This window comes from Aureococcus anophagefferens (assembly GCF_000186865.1).
Source record: "Aureococcus anophagefferens unplaced genomic scaffold AURANscaffold_1, whole genome shotgun sequence".
Lineage (NCBI taxonomy): Eukaryota > Pelagophyceae > Pelagomonadales > Pelagomonadaceae > Aureococcus > Aureococcus anophagefferens.
This window is the reverse complement of record NW_008705561.1, coordinates 3178606-3195090: the sequence shown is the minus strand read 5'-3', so window position 1 is coordinate 3195090 and position 16485 is coordinate 3178606. Positions and strand designations below refer to the sequence as shown.

The 16485-nt window shown below is 74.5% G+C and overlaps 2 protein-coding genes across 2 annotated transcripts; both read left to right on the top strand.

Annotated features, from left to right (window-relative positions):
- Positions 1-181: 181 nt before the first annotated feature.
- Positions 182-1579, top strand: AURANDRAFT_60941 (hypothetical protein; the record flags this gene model as incomplete). The annotated part of the gene is made up of 1 exon (XM_009034281.1): positions 182-1579. One exon carries the CDS (start codon positions 182-184, stop codon positions 1577-1579), a length of 1398 nt encoding a protein of 465 aa, XP_009032529.1.
- Positions 1580-3944: 2365 nt separating this feature from the next.
- AURANDRAFT_60940 (hypothetical protein) lies at positions 3945-16305 on the top strand (the record flags this gene model as incomplete). Its single annotated transcript, XM_009034282.1, has 10 exons — positions 3945-4753; positions 4954-5508; positions 5661-5664; positions 6124-7491; positions 7620-8008; positions 9428-11408; positions 11691-11909; positions 11958-12085; positions 12580-12602; positions 12644-16305. The coding sequence occupies 10 exons, from the start codon at positions 3945-3947 to the stop codon at positions 16303-16305; spliced, it is 9138 nt and encodes a 3045-aa protein (XP_009032530.1).
- Between the last annotated feature and the right edge of the window lie 180 nt (positions 16306-16485).

Genomic DNA, 16485 nt, shown 5'->3' with positions numbered 1-16485 from the left:
GGCGCGCGTCGAGGGACTCGACGACGCTACATGGGCTCAGCCCATGGTTACAGGTCCATGCCCGCCCGCGGGCGCGGGCAGCGCCGCTCGGAGAGGTCGGTGCTGAAGGACAAGAAGCAGTGCTCCTGTGGTAATTTTGAGGGCATGGCTGCCAGATAGTCGCCGCGCCCCCGCCACAAACATGGGTTCCGACGACGGCGCCAAGGGCCGCGACGGGCGGTCCTGGTGGAGCGCCGTCGCCTTCCTCTTCTTCTTCGTGGGCCCCATGCTGGGCCTCGAGCAGTACCTCGCGGCCCAGCGGCGCCTGCGCGTCGCCCGGGCGCTGGCGGTGGCGCCGGCCGCCGACGCGCGGCCGCCGGCGGCGCCCGCGGCGCCCCCGCCGCCGCCACCCGCGGCGCGCTCGCCGCTGCCGCCCCCGCCGCTGTCGCCCGCGGCGCGCCCGCCGCCGCCGCCGCGGACGCCCGCGGCGCCCCCGCCGTTGCCGCGGGCGCGCGCGCCGCCGGCCGACGAGCCCGAGGGCGTCGCCGACGCCGTCGCCGCGGACTCGCTCGCGGCGCCGCCGTCCCTCGTCGACGAGCTCGTCGCCCTCGCGGCCCTGCCGCCGAGGGAGGCCCTCGCGTACCTCGACGCGGACCCGCTCGACGTCGAGCGCGTGTCGAACGCGACCGCGTGGACGTGCCCCGACCGGCGGCTCCTGAGCTCGTCGCCGCGCCGGAACCCGTCGCGCGCCGCGGCCGCGAACCTCAAGGCCGCGAAGCCCGGCGCCTTCGTCTGGTTCGACCACCTCTCCAAGGCCGGCGGCACGAGTTTCTGCGAGTTCGCGCGGCGGAATTTGGGCATCAAGCGGACGCCGTCCTACTACTGCATGCCGCCGGACCCGAAGGTGCCGGGCCCCGACGGCCGCGTGGGCCGCTGGCCCGGGCCCCAGCTCAAGGGGTATATAGAACGCACGAAGCACGCCGTCGTCGCGAACGAGTGGGACGCGTTCCCCGCGCCCGTGCTCGAGCGCGACTTCCGCGACGCCGCGGTGCTCATGACCATCATCCGCGATCCCCTCGACCGCCTCGTGTCGACGCACAAGTTCTGGGGCATCCTCAACAACCCGGCCAAGGTCAAGCCGGAGCTCGTGCCCTGGCTGAAACGGAAGAACGCCGCCGCGCGCGCGCGGCCGATGCGGCGCGACACGACCAACGACTTTCTGTCGCAGGTCGGCCGCGACAACTTCGCGACGTGGAAGTTCGCCTCCTACGCCGAGCCGCGCTTCGACGACTGCAAGGGCGACAAAGCCTGCGCGCGCGACGCGCTCGCGACGGCGCTCGCGGTCCTCGAGAAGTTCCACGTCGTCGTGCCTACCACGTGGCAGGCGTGGGCGGGGCCGCTCTACGCGGGCTTCGGCTGGACGCGCCTCGAGGAGGTCCACGTCGTCAACATCGGCAAGGTCCAGTCGTCGTCGTCGAAGAAGGACCTCGCGCCGTCCGACTACGCGGCGCTCCGCGAGGCCAACGTGCTCGACGAGGTCCTCTGGCACTGGGCGCGCCGCGCGTTCCTCGAGCGCCTCCGCTGCCCGCCGGAGCTCTAACATCGCCCGTCTTTTTACGGCGGCGGGTTCCACCGGTCGTACGCGTAGAAGGCCCTCGGGGCCGGAGCTCCAACGTCGCCCGTCTTTTTACGGCGGCGGATTCCACCGGTCGTACGCGTAGAAGGCCCTCGGGGCCGGAGCTCCAACGTCGCCCGTCTTTTTACGGCGGCGGGTTCCACCGGTCGTACGCGTAGAAGGCCCTCGGGGCCGGAGCTCCAACGTCGCCCGTCTTTTTACGGCGGCGGGTTCCACCGGTCGTACGCGTAGAACGCCTTCGGGACCGTCGCCGCCGGGCTGTGGTAGAGGAAGTAGCCCTCGGGCGCGGGGTCGCGGCCCCGGTCGCACAGGTTCCGCGCGTAGGCGATGACGTCGGCCGGCGCGGCGACGCGGCCGTCGCGGCCGCAGAGCAGGCGCGGCGGCCCGCAGGCGGCCTCGAGCGGCGCGAGGACGGGCGACGACGGGCCCGCCGCGTTCGACGCCGCGCGGCCGCGGCCGATCGCCGCTTCGACGGCGTCGACGGCGGCGTCGAGCGCCGCGCGGTGCGCGGCGCCGCCGGCGGCCGCGCCGGCGTCCGCGAGGCGGTGGAGCTCGAAGGCCGGCGCGGCGCGCGCGGCGGCCCAGGCGTCGCCCGGCGGCTCGAGGAGCGCCGCGGCGGCGGGCGCCTCCCACTCGCGCGCGAGCGGCGCGTGCTCGCGCACGGCGACGGCGAGGAGGGTCTCGTAGCGCCCGCAGGCCCGCGCGGCCGCGGCGACCGCGCGGCTCGGCGGGAACGCCTCGGGCCGCCGCCGGAGCGCGCGGAGCTCGTTGAGCGGCGCCGCGAGCCACCACTCCTTCAGGGTCTGCACGGGGTCGACGCGGTCCATGCGCACGTGCCACGGGCCGCCCTGGCCGCCGCCGCCCTCGCTCCGGTGGGGCGTCGGCCAGTCGAAGCGCGCGGCGGCCCGCGGCGCGGCGCCGATGAGGTCGAGCAGGTTCGCGCGCGCCGGCGCCGCCGACAGCAAAGCGCCGTCGACGGCCGCGAGGTGGTCGACGTCGGGCCGCGTCGACAGCACGCGCGCGTAGCGGCGCCCCGCGGCGCGCTCGACGGCCTCGAAGAGCTCGAAGGCGGCGCGCCGCTTCTCGAGGAGCGGCGCGGCCAGTTGTCTTAAACCGAAGACGGCGAAGCCGTCGAAGGCCGCGGCCCAGCGGTTTTCGGACGCGCGCGGCGCCGCCGCGACGTCGACGACGAAGTAGCACTCGGCGTTCGCCAGCGGCGCCACGAGCCGCGTCGCCACGCGCTCGGAGATGCGCACGAAGGTCCGCGCCTCGCCGGCGAAGACCACGGCCCAGGTTGTTGTTCCGTTGCCGCGGAGCGCCGAGGCCGTCGGCGCGCGCTCGACGCGCCGTCGGAGCGCGGCGACGAGCCGCTCGTCGTCGCACCGGGCCGTCGCCCACAGCAGCGCGGCGGCGATCACGCGCCGGGCCGCCATGCTAACATTACAGGGGCTGCCATCCTGGGCGCGTGGAGTAGTTGAAGCACGGGTTGAAGTCGTTTTCGACACGGGCTAAAACCGAGAATTCGCAAAGTGACGTGGGTTGATCGATGATGGCGTCTGCTCTCCCCGCAGCGCCTGCGCCGACGCCCCAACCCATGACGGGGGTGCAGTCTACATCGGGCGCAGTCTACACGGGGAACACAAGAAATATGCGTTTCCGGTTCAACGACTCGCCGCGCTGCGAGCGGAAAGAACCGAATCGTCGCGTCGCCGCTGCTCTCCCTGCTGCGCCGGCGCCCCCGGCCATGGTGACGCAAGACCGCGCCGTCTACGCGGGGAACACAGCGACGATGCGTTTCCGGTTCAATAAGACCCCGCCGCGCGGCGAGCGAGCGGAATTCTCCGCGACGGCGACCGCGGCGCCGAATTCGGGCAGCGTCGCGACGCGGAGTTTGTAGAACTCGACCGCCTCGGCGCCCGATGCGCGCCCGGCGAGGCGCGCGTCGCGGACGACGTCGAGGCCGACGCTCTCGACGACGCTCTGCACGAAGCGGACGACGCGGCGGCGCCCGACGCCCGAGCCCGAGCCCGCGGAACCGGAAACAACGGAGCGGCGCGGTTCCTGCGCTTCGCTACGACTCCAAAGGCCTCCTCGGACCCCGCGCGACGCGACCAGCCATGGACGACCTCGGCTTTGGGCGGCCCGCGCGGCGCGGGCCTCCGAGGTCCGCGCGGTCGCCATCGCCGCCCGGACCTCCCCCGGACCCGAGAACGCCGACCCTTTCCCCCCGGTAAGGCGACCATGCTTGCACCCTGGATAGCGTCGTGGTCAGGTGTCGCCATATACTTGAAGCCTTCAGTGAAGGCACATTGCCGGGAGCAGAGGCGCGATGGCGGCGCTCGTCGGTACCTCTCCATGCCCCACGGTGCTCTACGTCATCTCACCCGCGGGCAAGCCCGTCTGGTGCAGCGACACCTCCGTAAGCGAGGACGCGCTGTCGCCGACCTGCGGCGTGCTCACGGCCGTCGTCGCCCTCGCCGAGGACTGCGGCGACGAGGTCGTGGGCCTCGTCGCCGGCCGGTCGCGGGTCGCCCTCGTGCGGCGCGGCGAGCTGCTGCTCGTCGCCGTCGGCGCCGTCGAGGAGTGCGACGCCGCGCTGAGAAGCTACGTCGCCTACGCGCACGACGCCATCTGCATGGTTTTAACCGTCGGCGTGCACGCCGTGCTGAAAAAGAGCCCGAACCGCGACGTCCGCGAGCTCCTGGGGTCGTCGACGGCGACGATTTTGGAGGGCCTCGCGGGCCGCGTCGACCGCCGCGGCGGCCTCGGGCCGCTGTCGCTGCTCATTGGGGGGCCGCCGGCGCTCGCCTTGGATCCCCAGGTCCGCGGCGCCGCGGGCCACGTGCTCGTCTCCGCGCAGAAGGCCGCCGCGGAGCGCTGCCCGTCGGCGCTCTACGGGATCCTCTTCTGCGGCGGGCGGCTCGTCGCGGCCGCGCAGCCCAAGTGCCGCGGCGGCGACGCGTCGCGGCGGCTCCGGAGCGTCGACGTCTTGCTGCTCTTGAACTTTGTCGAGTCGCAGAAGAAGGCGCTGCTCGAGAGCGAGTCCTGGACGCCCGTGTGCCTGCCCCGCTTCAACGACCGCGGCTTCCTCCACGCCTACGTCGCCTACGTCGACGGCGACTCGGGCCTCTGCCTCGCGTTGCTCGCGGGGCGGCAAAAGAGAGCGAAATTCCCAACTTTGGAGGCTCCTATCTCGGCCGTTTTCCACTCGTTTTGGCTGATTTTTGGACGAGCGATCATCGCTCGGAACGGTCTCGAAGCGTGGATGCGTTTTCCGGAACGCGCGCGCGCGGAACACTCACGTTGAAGCGACGTTGAATCTCTCTTGTGCTGCCCAGGTTGCTCGCGGGCGACAACGCGCCCGAGACCTTCGAGACGTTCCGCGGCGCGCGGCGCGCCATCGAGAGCGCGCTGCGCCGCGACGGCGTCCTCGCGGCGGCCGCGCGCGCCGCCGCGCAGCCGGCCGACGCCAGGCTCGCGGACCTGCTCCCGGCGGACTGCCTCCACTGCGCGGTCGCGTGCCGCGAGACGGGCGCGGACCCCCCGGGGGCGTACCTCGAGGACCCGGGGCCCCGGCCGCCGAAGCAGGCGCTAGCGCAGTGCGCGGCGACGCAGCCCTTCGAGCCCGAGCGCACGTGGCGCGAGTACGAGCGCCTCGCGGCGCGCTGCGCGCCGCCGGCGCCGGCCGGCGGCGCCGCGGACGCCGCGCCGCGGCACGCGGGCGCGCTGGCCCTCGCGACGCGCCGCGGCCTCACCTACGTCGCGCTGCCGGGCCCGCGGCTCGTCGTCTACGCGACCTTCGCCGCGCACGCGCCCGTCCGCGCCGTCGGCGACCGCGTCGCCGCGCTCGCGCGCGGCCTCGAGCGCGCGTCCGCGCGCCTCTTCGCGGAGCCGTTCCTCTACTAACGGGGCCTATTTGTTGTTGTTGCCTGGCAGCGGCGTCTAGCTGGCGTATTCGCGAGGGCCTCCTTGACCGCGGCGGCGGCGGTCTCGGGCACGATGAAGGGCACGTCTAACGCCGCGCGGAAGTAGTACGCCCTTTTAGGCGGGTCCTGCGCCGCCGATTATGGCGAGGTCTACGCACTTGAGCCCTTGGAGCAACTCAGGCTCCAATCGACTCATGATTTCCGCACGCCCTGCTGGTGACCCGGCGTTTGATGCAAGATATATGTGAACACCATCGGATGTACTACTCGACCAGAACGGTGCGCATCCTGGTCATCGTGTCCGTTCGACACGCAGTATTCGAGCTCGACAAGGAGGAGTCGCATAGTCTCCTGGTTTGGCATCTCTGCCTCCGAGTCCGCATTTGTGGCCTTGCATCCAGCTTGCGCGAAGGCGAATCATGGGGACCAGAACTGACAGGGCCAGCGAAGGCTTTGACATCATCGGAGAAGAAGGAGAACGGATCCCAAACCCCGTCGCGACCCCCGCCGGCGGCGGCGAACGCGCGCGGAAGAAGATCAGCCCGAGAGAGCATGGCTGCCCCGACCGAGAAAACCAAGCAGCCCGACGCCAAGCACACCATGGACGACGACGAGAGCTGGACGTCCGTGTCGTCGCAAAACGACGCGGCCCAGGAGGACCGCCCGGAGCGGGACATGCCCGAGGAGCTCGTGCGCGCGCCCGCCGAAGAAGCCTGGCTCTTCCAGACCGACGACCTCGTGGACGTGCGGCGCACCTTCGCGCGCGTCTGCGACGGCGCGCGCGCGGAGGTCGCGGAGGCACGCGTCGACGCCGGCGAGCAGCCCGCGGCGGCCGCCGCCGACCCCTCGCCGCCCGCCGCCGACGCCCGCGCCGCGGCGGCCGCCGCCGACCGCTCGCCGCCCGCGGCCGACGCCCGCGCCGCGGCGGCCGCCGGCGAGCGCGAGCTGCCCGCGGCCAGCTACGACACGCACAGGCGGGGCAAGCGCGCCGACGGCCACTCGCTGCGGCGGCGGTACGCCGACAACCTCGAGCCCGTCGAGGAGATCGAGACCGCGCGGCGGCCGGCCGTCGGGGACGCGTACCCGTACAGCTCGGGGCCGCTCACCGTCGCGACGACGCCCCTCGACGCGCTGCTCCCGGAGCTGCTCGGCACGAAGTGGAGCCGGGGCCACGGCACGGCGGCGCTCGCCAAGGGCCGCCGCTGGGACGACGCGCGCGAGCTCCTCGACGCGCTCGTCCGCGACGGCAGGGCGAGCGCGGACCGCGGCGTCGTCGTCCGCGAGCGCGGCGTCTACGGCCTCCAGGCCCACGTCGCGACGCGCTACAAGGTTTTAGCCGCGGGCACGGCCGTCTTCGCGGCGGGCGGCGGCGCGCGCGCGCGCGCCGCCGCGAAGCGCGAGGCGCGGGTCCGGACCGTGTTCCGGGAGACGCGCGACGGCGGCGTCGAGGCGCTCTACGCGCTCCCGCGGTCCGGCGAGCCGCCGGCGGCGCTCGTCGAGGCCCAGGGGCCGGACAAGCGCGGCCGCGTGCCGTCGGCGCTCGAGGCGCGGCTCCGCGAGCCGAACGCGGGCCGCCGGGGGGGGCGGAGCGCGAAGAAGCGGCGGCCCGCGCGCGCCTGGGCGCCCGGCGCGCACATCGTGTGCGGCGCCGGGGACTGCGTCCGCGCGTCGCGCCGCGCCGTCGCCGTCGGCGCGTTCGTCGACGCGTTCGTCGACGTCGATTTCGCGCGCGACGTCTTCGTGACGCACGTGTCCTTCGGGGGCCGGTGCCACGACACCTACGCGTGGCGGGACGGCGACGGCGTCGCGCACGGGGACGTCCAGGTCGCCGTCGAGGGCACGGCGTCCGCGCCGCCGCGCGTCGCCGTCGAGGCGCGCGTCGGCAACAGGGCAGCAAAAGAGAGCGAAATTCCCAACTCCAAAGGCTCATATCTCGGCCGTTTTCCACTCGTTTCGGCTGATTTTTGGACGAGCGATCAACTCTCGGAACGGCCTCGAAGCGTAGATGCTTTTTCCGGAACGCGCGCGCGCGGGACACTCACGTTGAAGCGACGTTGAATCACCCTTTTGCTGCCCAGGTCGGCAAGGGCTGGCTCGACCTCGGCGACTTCCGGGGGCCCGAGACGTGCTTCGAGGAGGCCGCGGCGGCCCTCGGGAACGCGCCCGGCGCGTCCGCGGACGGGCCGTGGCTCGGCGTCCGGTGCCGCGCGCTCCGCTTCCGCGCCGGCGGCGCGCCGCTCAAGGTCGCCGCCTACGGCGTCGAGACGCTCGAGCGCCGCGCGCGGCGGCCGCGCCGCGGCGCCGCGCGCGGCGGCGGCGACGACGGCGACGACGACGGCGGCGTCGAGTACGTCCTCCGCGCGCCCCTCGCCGACGACGACGGCCGGGGCCGCGGCCGCCTGCTCCAGCGGTGGGCCATCTCCCACCGGGAGCGGCGCTACTCGCGGGAGTGGGCCTTCGGCGACAAGTTCGGCTACCGCCGCCGCCGCCGCGCGCGCCGCGACCTCGCGGACCAGCTCCGCGACCTGACCTAGGGCGACGTAACACGGTTACGCCGCGGCCTTGCTCCGGGCGAGGGACGACAGGGCCGTGAGGCGCTGCGCGCGCGTGGGCATGCGCGCGGCGTAGACGACGCGCCGCGCGAGCGACGCGACGGGCCCGGCGACGTTGAGCGCGTCGGAGAGGGCCGGGAAGGCCGACGCCGCCGCGTTGTCGTCGGCGAAGCTCAGCATCTCGCCGAGGTCCGCGTAGGCGAAGGGCACGACCGTCGGCCGCCCGTCCAAATGCGCGCGGACGTTCCGCGCCGCGACGTGCGCCTGCTGGAGCGCCATCTGGGCCGACGGCGCGTTGGCCACGCCGGCGACGGCGGCGCAGTCGCCGAGGGCGAAGCAGCCCGGGGCGCCGCGGACGGCGAAGCCCGCGTCCGTCGCGAGCGCGCCGCCGAGGCCGCGCTTCCGGTGCCGCCGCGTCGACGCCGCGGAGCGCGGCGCCGTGGCGCGCGCCGCCGGTCCAGACGACGCAGTCCGCGGGCGCCGCCGCCCCGTCGACGACGAGCTCGCCGGGCCCGACGGCGTCGACGGCCGCGCCGAGCCGGACGGACACGCCGGAAGCCGCGAGCGCGGCGACGGCGGCCTCGCGGTTCGCGGCCGTCGCGGACGGCACGAGCGTGTCGCCCCGGTCCAGGAGCGTCACGGCGTCGCCCGGCCGCGCGGCCCGCAGGTGGCAGGCGAGCTCGACGCCCGTGTAGCCGCCGCCGACGACGGCGACGGACTTTCCGTCGGCGCCGAAGCCCTCGAGCACGGCGCGGAGCGCCGCCGCGTCCTCCAAGCGATAAAAGGGCATGGCGTGGGCTGCGACGCCGGGCACGGCGTCGAGGACCGGTTCCTTGCCCAGCGCGACGACGAGCGCCTCGCCGGCGAGGACCGACCCGTCCGCGAGCGTCGCGGCTTTCGCCTCCAGGTCGACGCTCGCGACGTCGCCGCGGACGAAGTCGACGCTCGGCGCGCCGGCGAAGAGCTCGGCGAAGGGCGCCGACACCTCCTCCTCGCCGGCGATGCCCACGGCGTACTCGTAGAGCAGCGGCAGGAAGCCGAACTTGTCGCGGGAGTCGACGACGGTCACGGGCCGCCCGTCGCTCGCCAGGTTCAGCGCCGTGTAGAGGCCCGCGAAGCCGCCGCCGAGCACGAGCGTCGACCCGGGAGGCGCGAGCGACGCCGCCGGCGCGACCAGCAACAGGAGCGCGGTCGTGGAGCGCCAGCGCAGGTCGAGCATCATGCGATGAGCTGTCCTCTTTTCACCAAGTCTCAAACATCGGCTCATTGAAGCAAATGGGCTGCGTAATGAGCATGGGAGCTCTAAGCGAGGAGCTCTAGGCGGGGAGCTCTAGGCGGGGAGCGGGCGCGGGAGCTCTAGGCGCGGACATGGCGAGCTACGAGCCCATCGGCGGGGACGCGCCGCGCCGGCGCCGCCGGCGCCGGGCCGCGCTCGCGCTCGGCGGCGCGTCCCTGGCGCTCTGCGGCTGGGCGGCCTCCGCGGGCCCCCGCGGCGGCGCGCCGGCGCTCGCCGCGACGGCCACCGCCGAGCGCGCCTTCGTCGTCTTCGGGGACCGCGTCGTCCTGCCGGCCGTCGGCGCCGCCGGCGGCGGCACGCGCCTCGCGGCGACGAACGGCTACGTCGCCCGCGACGGCAAGGTCATCGGCGGAGACTACTCTTGGGCGACGGGCGCGGTGCTCGACGTCCGGCGCGAGGCGACGTTCAGCCTCGTCGACGCGGCGACGTCGACGCCGGCCTTCGGCGCCTGGACCTTCGATCACCGCCGGGAGGACGAGGCCGCGTGGGGCGGCGCCTGGGCCGGGTCCGCTCAGACGTTCGACGCGCCGGGGGACTACGTCGTCCGCGCGACGTCCGCCGACGGGGCCACAACAATATCGGGCCGCGTCCACGCGCGCTACGTGCGCCGCGAGGTCCGGGACCTGCTCGACGACGACCGCCAACGCTTCTTCGCGGCGCTGCGGACGACGTACCGCGTGCCGACGGCCGAGGGCCGGCGGCGGTTCGGCGACGACAAGTACAAGGACGCGACGTTCTTCGTGCGCGAGCACCTCGAGAGCGCCGGGGGCAAGTGCGACCACTTCCACGACGGTCTGGGTTTCTTGAACTCGCACGCGGCCACCGGCGCGGAGTTCGAGCAGGCGCTGCAAGCGGTCGACGCGCGCGTGTCGCTGCCCTACTGGGACTACACGCGCGACTCCGCGGCGGTGGCCGTCAACGGCAGCCTCGACGCCTGGTACGACGCCGCCCTCTTCTCGCCGGACGCGTTCGGGTCCGCGCGGCCGGCGGACTCGAAGCAGCACGTCTTAGACGACGGGAGCTTCTGGGCCTCGCTCCCCGTGCCCCGCGACCGCGACCGCAACGAGAGCGCCGTCGTCAACGCCTACGGCTACCTCCGGCCCATGTGGAACCCGCTGAAGACGCCGTTCCTCACGCGGTGCTCGTCGACGCTGGGGTTCCGCACGGACCGGTACCCGACGTGCGGCGACGTGCGCGGCGGCCTGCGCCGCGACACCTGGGACGACTTCGGGAACGTCATCATGTACGAGCCCCACGGCACGGTGCACAACATGGTCGGCGGCACCTGGGCCGGGTCCGTCGCGCGCGGCGACCTGGCCGCGTTCGTCGCCAACGGAACATTAGACACGTACGACCTCTTCCAGTTCGTCAACCCCAAGGGCCCCTGGCAGCACGGCGTCCTCGTCTGCCCGAGCTTCTGCAGCGACGACACGGACCAGGCGACGTGCAGCTGCCACTGCCCGAAGCGCGAGGGCTCGTCGGACTACGAGGTCCTCGAGGCGTCGGGGTTGCTCGACCGCTGGGCGGACCACTTCGCGCGGCGGTCGCGGAACCGGAACTTCGTGGCCCGCGCGCCCGGGGCCGGGCCCTACGTGGGCGGCGCGCGGCGCGTCCGCGTCGCCGTGGAGGACGAGGACGCGTTCCTCGCGGCGGCCGTCGCGACGATGTGCACTCCCGGTTTCTCCGGCGGCGTCATGGACTCGGCGGCGAACGTCGACCCCCTCTTCTGGTCCATCCACGCCGCCGTCGAGCGCCTCTGGCAGTGGAAGCGCCTGAGCCCGGCGCCCTATGTGTATCGGTGGCTGCCGGGCTCCGCGGCGTCGAACCCGCACTGCCGCGAGCTCGAGAACGGCCACGACGCCAACAACACGCGCCAGTGGAAGAATCTGTTCGACGCCGACGACGTCTACTACACGAACCACGAGCTCTACGAGAAGCTCGCGCCGACGAACGGCGCGCTGCCCTACGTCTTCGACGGCTTCGACTGGCCCCACTGCGTCGACGTCGAGGCCACGGACGTGCGCCGCTTCTGGCAGGCGTAAATAGCATTGGGTCTCCGCGCCGCTACTTGACTCGAGTCTTACGGCGCCGCGCGCCCCTAGTCCATGAGGAGCTGCTGGACCTTGCGCTTGCGCTTCTCGTCCTTCTTCATCGCCGCGTACTTGCGCCAGTCGTACTTCTTGAGCTTCTTCTTCTTCACCTCGGCCTCGGCGCGGTTCGCCTCGAGCGTGTTGATGTCGAAGTAGTGGGACATCATGCGGCCGTCGCGGTCCTGGGGCCGACCGACGGCGTCCCAGTAGTTGAGGCCGTCGGCGAACTCGAAGCGGCCCGTCGCCTTGTTGAACGTCGCCGTCGCCGCGTACGCGTCGTTCGGGTCGGCGTCGGCGGCCGCCGCGGCCGCGGACGCGTCGATGAAGCCGCAGGCCGGCGGGTCCCAGGTCGTCTCCTGGGTCTTCGTGTTGAAGAAGAAGGGCACGCCGGACGTCGGGTCGCTGTGCTTGACCCACGCCGTGTCGCCGGTCGCGCGCGGAGCCGCGGCGCCCTCGCCGAGGAGCTCGCGCATGTAGGCGCTCTGGGGCGTCTCCGTCTTGCGCTTCTTCGCGAGGAAGGCCTCGTGGCTCGGGTTCGACGACGCGGGCGCGGCGCCGCTCGCGCCGGGCCGCTCCCAGGACGTCGCGCCGCTGCCGGCGTTCCAGTAGTAGGTCGCGCCGGTCTGCGCGTCGACGTGCGACGTCCAGCCCGTGGGCAGCGGCGTGAGCTCTCCGGGCTTCTCCGGCGCCGGCGCCGACGCGTCCGGACCGGCGGCCGGCGCGGCGCTGGTCGCTTGCTCCTCCGCGTCGGCCATGCCTCACCTGTGGCGAGACGGGTGCCCCGCCGGCCCTCGGGATGTTGGCGGCGCGGCCACGCGCCACCGCTGCCACGGCTCCGCAGAGGTCGCTTGCTTTTTTACATTTGCGCGTGCCCGAAGCCTCATCTCCTGGAGCGACCCGAGACCACAGGGCGCTAGCCGCGTGGAGACCGGCGAGCTGCCGCGAGAAGGCTCGCGCCGCGGCTGGAGCCGGAATCCGGGAAGGATCGGGCATGCGTCGGGAACCGGTCCCACACCTGGGGCAGCGACGGGTTCCTATGGGGAGGTGGGCGGCCTCTTGTAGCAAACGGATTGTCGTTGACTGCAAGTTTGTCTGCAAGGCAGCTCATTCGGCACATCGCCAGTGAGTCGTGATGGCTGCCGAAGCGACTGAATTAAAAGCAGTGCTGGAGACGCTGCTGTCGCCGGACAACGCGACGCGCGCCGCCGGGGAGGCCCAGATCGCAGCCTTGAAAACCGCCACACCGATACCGCTCGTGCGGGCCCTTCTCGTCCTCTGCGGCGACTGGTGCGCCGGCGGCGACGGGTCGTCGAGCGTCGGCGCGGCGCCGTGCATCCGGTCGCTGGCCGCCGTGCTCCTGCGGCGCCACCTCCTCGAGGCCTGGGGCGACCTCGACGACGCGACGCGATCCGCCGTGCGATTGACGCTCGTCGCGTCGCTCGCCGCGCCGGGCCCGCCGGGCGAGCCCGAGCTCGCCAAGCTCCTGGGCGACTGCGTCGGCGCCCTCGCGCAGCACGTCGGCGGCGACGAGGGCGCCGCGGCGGCCTGGCCCGAGCTCCCGCCCGCGCTCCTCGCCGCCGCCGCGTCGCAGAACCCGAGCGCCGCCGCGCTCGAGGCGCTCGCGTGCCTCGCGGACGACGTCGCGGGGCGCGACGACGCCTTCGCGGGCGCCTGCGCGTCGGCGCTCGCGGCGTCGTCCCTCGCCGCGGCCGACGGCGACGCGCGGCGCCGGCGCGCCAAGGCGCTCGGCGCGGTCCTCGGAAGCGTCGGCGAGGCGGCCTACGAGGGCGAGCCAGCGGCCGTCGGCGGCCGGGGCACCGTCGAGGCCTACGTCGAGTGCGCCCTCTTCCGGCCGGCCCGCGACGCCGCGGGCGGCGGCGGCAAGGCCGCGGACCGGTGCCTCCGCGACGGCCTCGAGCAGATGGTCGAGCTCGCGGACGCGGCGCCCAAGGCGTTCCGCGACGTCGCGGCGCCGGTGCTCTCCGGCTGCCTCGACGTCGCGGCGACCCCGGGCTTCGGCGGCGGCGCGCGGTCGCTGGCCGTCGAGCTCGCGTGCTCGTTGTGCGAGCGCGCGCCCGCGACGGCCCGGCGCTGCGCCGCGGGCGGCGCGAAGTGGCCCGCCAAGGCCGTCGACGCCTGCTTCGAAATGCTCGCCGAGGACGAGCCCCGCGACGACCCCGCGGCCTGGGAACACGCGCCGGGCCCGCCGCCGGAGCTCGACGCCGCGTCGGGCCGCGAGCTCGGCGCGGAGTTTTTAGACCGCCTCGCGCGGAGCCTGCGGCCCAAGGCCGTGCTCCCGCGCGCGCTCGGCAACGCGGCGCGCGCGCTCGCGGCGGCGGCGGCGGACCTGAACCAGTGGCGCGGCGCGCGCGCGGCCTGCTTCGCGCTCACGCAGGTCGCGGAATCCGTCAACGACCTCGAAAGTTTAAAAAAGACGGACGACGTGCCGCTGCTCTGCGGCGCCGCGGAGCCCCGGAGGAAGCTCAACGGCAAGCGGCGCCGGCGCGACTGGGTCGACGCGCTCCTGCCCTTCGCGACGCAATACCCCGTGGCCTGCGTGCGCTGCGCGGCGCTCGACGCGCTCGCCCAGTCCTGCGAGGACCTCGGGCCGCTCCTCCAGCTCGAGACGCACGCCGTCGTCGTCCCCGCGCTCTGCGAGAGCATCCGCGGCGACGGGAGCCACCGCGCGCGCGCGGCCGCGTGCCGCTGCGCGCTGCTCTTCCTCGACGCGGCGCCCTACGGCGCCGTCGGCCCCCACCTCCCGCTCCTCGCGGAGACGCTCGCGGCGGCCGTCGCGCCCGCGAGCCCGCCCCACGTCCGCGAGCACGCCGTCGCGGCCGTCGCGGCGCTCGCCGAGGCGGCGTCGTACCAGAGCGACGGCTCGACGAAGGTCGGCCTCTACGGCCTCTTCGGCCCGCTGCTCAGCCCCCTCGCCGCGGGCTCCGAGTCGCTCGCGGGCGACGCGGCCGCGACGGCGGCCGTGCGCGCGCGCGCGCTCGAGACCGTCGCCTTGCTCGGCGAGGCCGCGGGCCGCGACGTCTTCGGCGACGACGCCGTCGCGCTCCTCCGCGTCGTCATCCGCGACTACTTCGGGCCGGACACGCGGCCCGAGGACGACGCGGAGCGCACGGGCGCGCTCAAGTCCGTCGTCCGCGTCGCCAAGTGCCTGGGGGCGTCCTTCGCGCCGTTTTTAGAAGACGTGCTGCCCTACGCGCTCGAGGCGGCCGAGGGCCAGCAGGTGCTCGCGGGCGTCGCGGGCGACGACGACGACTCGGACGCCGACGAGAACGACGAGTTCGTGGTGCGGACGGAGGCGCTCGAGGCCCAGGCGAACGGCTGCCAGAGCGTCCTCTTGCTCGCGGACGCGCTCGGCGGCCACTTCGCGGGCGCGGTCGAAAAGTGCTTCCTGACGCTCGCGCCCCTCGTGAGCCACGCGATCGCCGACGACGTCCGGTCCTACGCGGCGGCGGCGTTGCCGGCGCTCGTCGACTGCGCGCGCCTGGGCGACGGCGCGAACGCGGCCGCGGCGCTCCTCTTCGCGCTCGAGGCGCTCCTCGCCGCCGTCGCCGAGGAGGAGGATTTAGAACCCCTGCTGACGGCCCTCCAGGCGACGAAGGCGACGATCGAGGCGGGCTGCCGCGACGACGGAGAAGCAGGGACAGAGGCGCCGCGGCCCGCGACGGCGGCGCGCTGCCGGCCGCTGCTCCTCGGCACGCGCCTCGCGCCGGACAAGGTCCTCGACGCGCTCCACGGCTGCCTCGCCGCGTCGCTCCAGCGGCGCGCCGTGCGCCGCGCGGAGGCAACGATGGACGAGGACTACGACGACGACGCGCGCGAGGCGCACGAGGAGGCCGCCGCGCTCGACGGCATGGTCGTCTACAACGTCGCCGAGGCGCTGGGCGCCGTGCTGCGGACCCACGGCGCGTCGGCCTTCGACGCGCTGAAGGGCGCGTGGCTGCCGCGCCTCGCGGACATGGCCGACGAGCGCTGCGTCGAGCACGACCGGAGGGTCGCGGCGTTCGTGCTCTGCGACGTCGTCGAGTTCGGCCCTTTGGCGCCGCCGGGCCTCGACGACGCGACGCGCGCGCGGGTCCTGGGCGAGGCGGCGGCGCTCGTGCCCGCGCTGCTGCGCCTCGCGGCCGAGGGGTCGCCCGCGCGGCGGCAGGCGGCGATCTACGGCGTCGGCGCGGCGGCGTCGTCGCTCGGGCCGAGCGGCCACTTTTCGCCCCACGCGCCGGCCGCGCTCGCGTCCATCGCGGCCGCCATGGCGCTGCGGCCCAGCGACGCGGCGCTCGCGGCCGGCGGCGCGAGCGACGACGACGACGACGGCGACGACGACGGCCCGGACGCGGCGGCCGACGAGATGGTCGCGGACAACGCGGCCGCGGCGCTCCTCAAGGTGCTGCGCGCGGCGCCCGGCGGCGGCGGCGGCCAGGCGCGCGCCTGGGTGTCCTACCTGCCCCTCCGCGCGGACCCCGAGGAGGCCGCGTCGTGCCTCGACGCGCTCTGCGCGGACCTCGTCCAGCCCGGGCTCCTCGGCGCCGTGCCGCTCGCGGACAAGGTCGCGTGCGTCGCGCGCTGCGCCGCGGCGCTCCGCGAGAACGCCGAGGGCACGACGGCGCGCGTCGGCTCGGCGCAGAAGTCCGGCGCGAGCCGCGGCCGCGGCCGCGCCGACGACGGCGGCCAGCGCGCCGCGCTCCTCCGGCTCAAAGCGGGCCTCCTCGCCGTCCAGGCCGCGCACCGGCCCGAGGACCTCATGGCCGCCTGGCAGACGCTCCCCCACGACGCCCAGGCCGTCGTCAGCGCCCTCGCCGCCCTGCAATAACACATGGTTTTACTGAAGCTCACGCTACTGCGCGGGCGCGGCCTCCTCCGGCAGGCGCCAGGCGACGACGTCGCCGGCCTCGTAGCAGGCCGCGACCGTACCGTCGCCGAGCCAGGCGAGGGCCGCGGGCGCCGCGGCGTCGCCGCTCGGGTGCGCCGCGTCGCGCTTCGGGAACGCGAA